Source organism: Mustela nigripes, chromosome X (assembly GCF_022355385.1).
Source record: "Mustela nigripes isolate SB6536 chromosome X, MUSNIG.SB6536, whole genome shotgun sequence".
NCBI classification, from domain to species: Eukaryota; Metazoa; Chordata; class Mammalia; order Carnivora; family Mustelidae; genus Mustela; species Mustela nigripes.
The window spans coordinates 79,985,999-79,988,641 of record NC_081575.1 but is presented as its reverse complement, the minus strand read 5'-3'; the positions used below and the strand labels follow the sequence as shown (position 1 = coordinate 79,988,641).

General features: G+C 48.3%; 1 protein-coding gene across 1 annotated transcript in view; it reads left to right on the top strand.

Annotated features, from left to right (window-relative positions):
- Positions 1–905, top strand: part of EZHIP (EZH inhibitory protein) — a 1,933-nt gene extending 1,028 nt beyond the window's left edge. The window contains exons 2-3 of the mRNA XM_059385253.1: positions 25–592; positions 653–905. Of these exons, the coding sequence (XP_059241236.1) occupies positions 25–592; positions 653–905 (821 nt within the window). The remainder of the gene's footprint in view (positions 1–24; positions 593–652) is intronic.
- The last annotated feature ends 1,738 nt before the right edge of the window (positions 906–2,643 follow it).

Below are 2,643 nucleotides of genomic sequence, written 5' to 3'. Positions count from 1 at the left end.
GCCGTGCTTCCGCGCCGGGCCCAGCTCTCCGCAGCCGCCGCCGTGCTTCCGCGCCGGGCCCAGCTCTCCGCAGCCGCCGCCGTGCTTCCGCGCCGGGCCCAGCTCTCCGCAGCCACACATCCGCACCAGGTGCTACTTACGGCAACCGTGCAGCTGCTCCGGGTCCTGTTTTCCACAACCGTGCTTCCAGTCGCCGTGCATCTGGGCTGGGCCCTGCTCTCAATAACCACGCCAGCCCACCAGGCCCTGCTCTCCGCAGCCGTGCATCGGGCTCAGGCCCTTACCTCCGAAGCCGAGCCAACCCTATAGGCCCTGCCCTCCGCAGTGGCTGCCCGACTTCGGGCTTTGTCCTCCGGAGCCGCACCATCGAAAGGTCATCCCCTAGAAGCCTCGCCTCTCTACCTGTGCCTACTAGCCTGAGTCCTCCTTCTTCCCCTGGGGTAGCCTTACGAAGGCTGGTCTGCCAGAGCCCCTCAAGCTCTCCTAATCCTGAGGTCCCAAGCGTTGATGCCCAGCCCCGTTGGCATGCAGTCCGTATGCGAGCCTCATCTCCCTCTCCTCCTGGTAGGCTCTTTCCTTTCCCTGAACAGCTGTGTGGTGAAAGCCCCTCCTCTTCCTCTTCTGCCTCCTCCTCCGGGCCTCCTGGCCAGAGCCCCTCCTCTTCCTTCTCCTCCTCCTCCTCTTCCTCTTCTTCTTCCTCTTCTTCCTACTCTTCCTCCACTAGTTTTTCTGGCCAGAGCACCTCTTCCCCTAAGTTTAGTGGTTTGGGCTCCATCTCCACTCCTAGTCCTGCGAGCCTGAGGCGTGCTTTGCTGCCAGAGCTTGATGCCCTGAGCCCCCTCTCTCCAGGAGAGGAGGCTGAAACAGGGAGCATGCCTTCCTCCCCTATACCTCCAGTGGTGTGACAACCACAAAAGGAATTACCATGCACCCATTGACCTGAAAGGGGGTAACTGCTCTGCAGTTAACCTGGGAGGTTTACAAGTGCTCTATTAACCAGCGTATGAGAAATTTTGATGCTGTTTGGAGAGGCAGTTTTAAAGCCTCTTTTCCCCATAACTTTACTACCTAGCACTTACTTGCTATTGGCCCCTGATTCCAGGCCCACATTTTTCTGAAAAAAGGCCTGCCTTTGCCCCTGTGTTAAGATTTCTCTTTTCCATGTTACCTTTGTATAATGAAATTTTTGAATGAATAAAATAAAAATGTTAACTTCATTTTTAAGATGTAGTTTTTTTATTGTCTAAAAAAACATTAATCCTATATCTGATTTAGAGGATTAAAGAAAGTTGTTAGCATGCTAGCTGAGGTCTTGGGACCTATAGTCATTTATTTCTACTGTCTAAAACGCAGTTTTGTCCAGGAAATTCTCATTTATATGAGAATTATATGGTATATACCCTCTTACCATAGGTGATTTGCAAATTTAGTCAAGAAAAGGCAGCAGGGTTCAGCCCAAGGAGGGGTGAAGCAGGTATTCAGCGTCAGGAAAGCGCATGACACTCTGTGTGTGTGTGTGTGTGTGTGTGTGTAAAGAGAATATGACTGTGCGTGTGTGTGTGTGTGTCTGTTGGGGGGAATACTTCCTTCCCAGAAGGAGAAAAATAGCAGGATTCTGGAGTACAAAGGGGAAAGGTCTCAGTTTCTAGAGAAGGAAAAAATTTGTGTATTGGGAAAAGGGACTCATGAGATCTGTGTGGGGGAGAGAAAGGTCTGGGAGGGTGATTCAAGTTTAGTGATACAGTGTTATCATTAAATCTAAATGTTAGATTTTTAGTGGGAAAAAATGTGTTAATGAAGAATCTCAATTAAAAAATAATTGTGACTAACTTTGTAAGCAGGTATGTAAGGGGGTGTGTGGGGTGTATGTGTGTATAGATGTATTAGGAGAGAACTGGATGGACACACACTACCATTCTGTGAACAGGATATATACGTTTTTTGGAATAACTGATGGTGTGGTCTTTTATGTGCTACATTTTACACTGATATATTGCTAGTTCTATAATGAAACTCAGCTATTTTTAAGGAAGTTGTGGAAACACAATGGGAGAACACAGTAAAGGAATGGAATGAAAAAAATAAACCAGGGGCGCCTGGGTGGCTCAGTGGGTTAAAGCCTCTGCTTTCGGCTCAGGTCATGATCCCAGAGTCCTGGGATCGAGCCCCACATCGGGTTCTCTGCTCAGCAGGGAGCCTGCTTCCTCCTCTCTCTCTCTCTGCCTGCCTCTCTGCCTACTTGTGATCTCTGTCTGTCAAATAAATAAATAAATCTTTAAAAAAAAAAAAATAAACCAAATCAGTAAGGACCTCCCTCTACCTACTTTGCCATATTCCTCCTCTCTGCTTTTCCGATATATGGCCTATTCTGGCATAGACTTGGCCAGGAAGGGCCTTCCTCTTGGGACCCACATTTTAGAGGCTACTGTCTAGTCTATATTCAGACTACAGAGCTAGGAATCCACGGGGACAATGGTATGTGCCCAGCAGGTGCCAACACCCTGCAATTTTTATAGAAAATATTTTATATTTTTAAAAGATTTTATTTATTTATTAGAGAAAACAAACAGGTAGAAGGGCAAAGGAAGAAGCAGGTTCCCGGATGAGCAGGCAGCTCCATCCTAGGACCCTGGGATCATGACC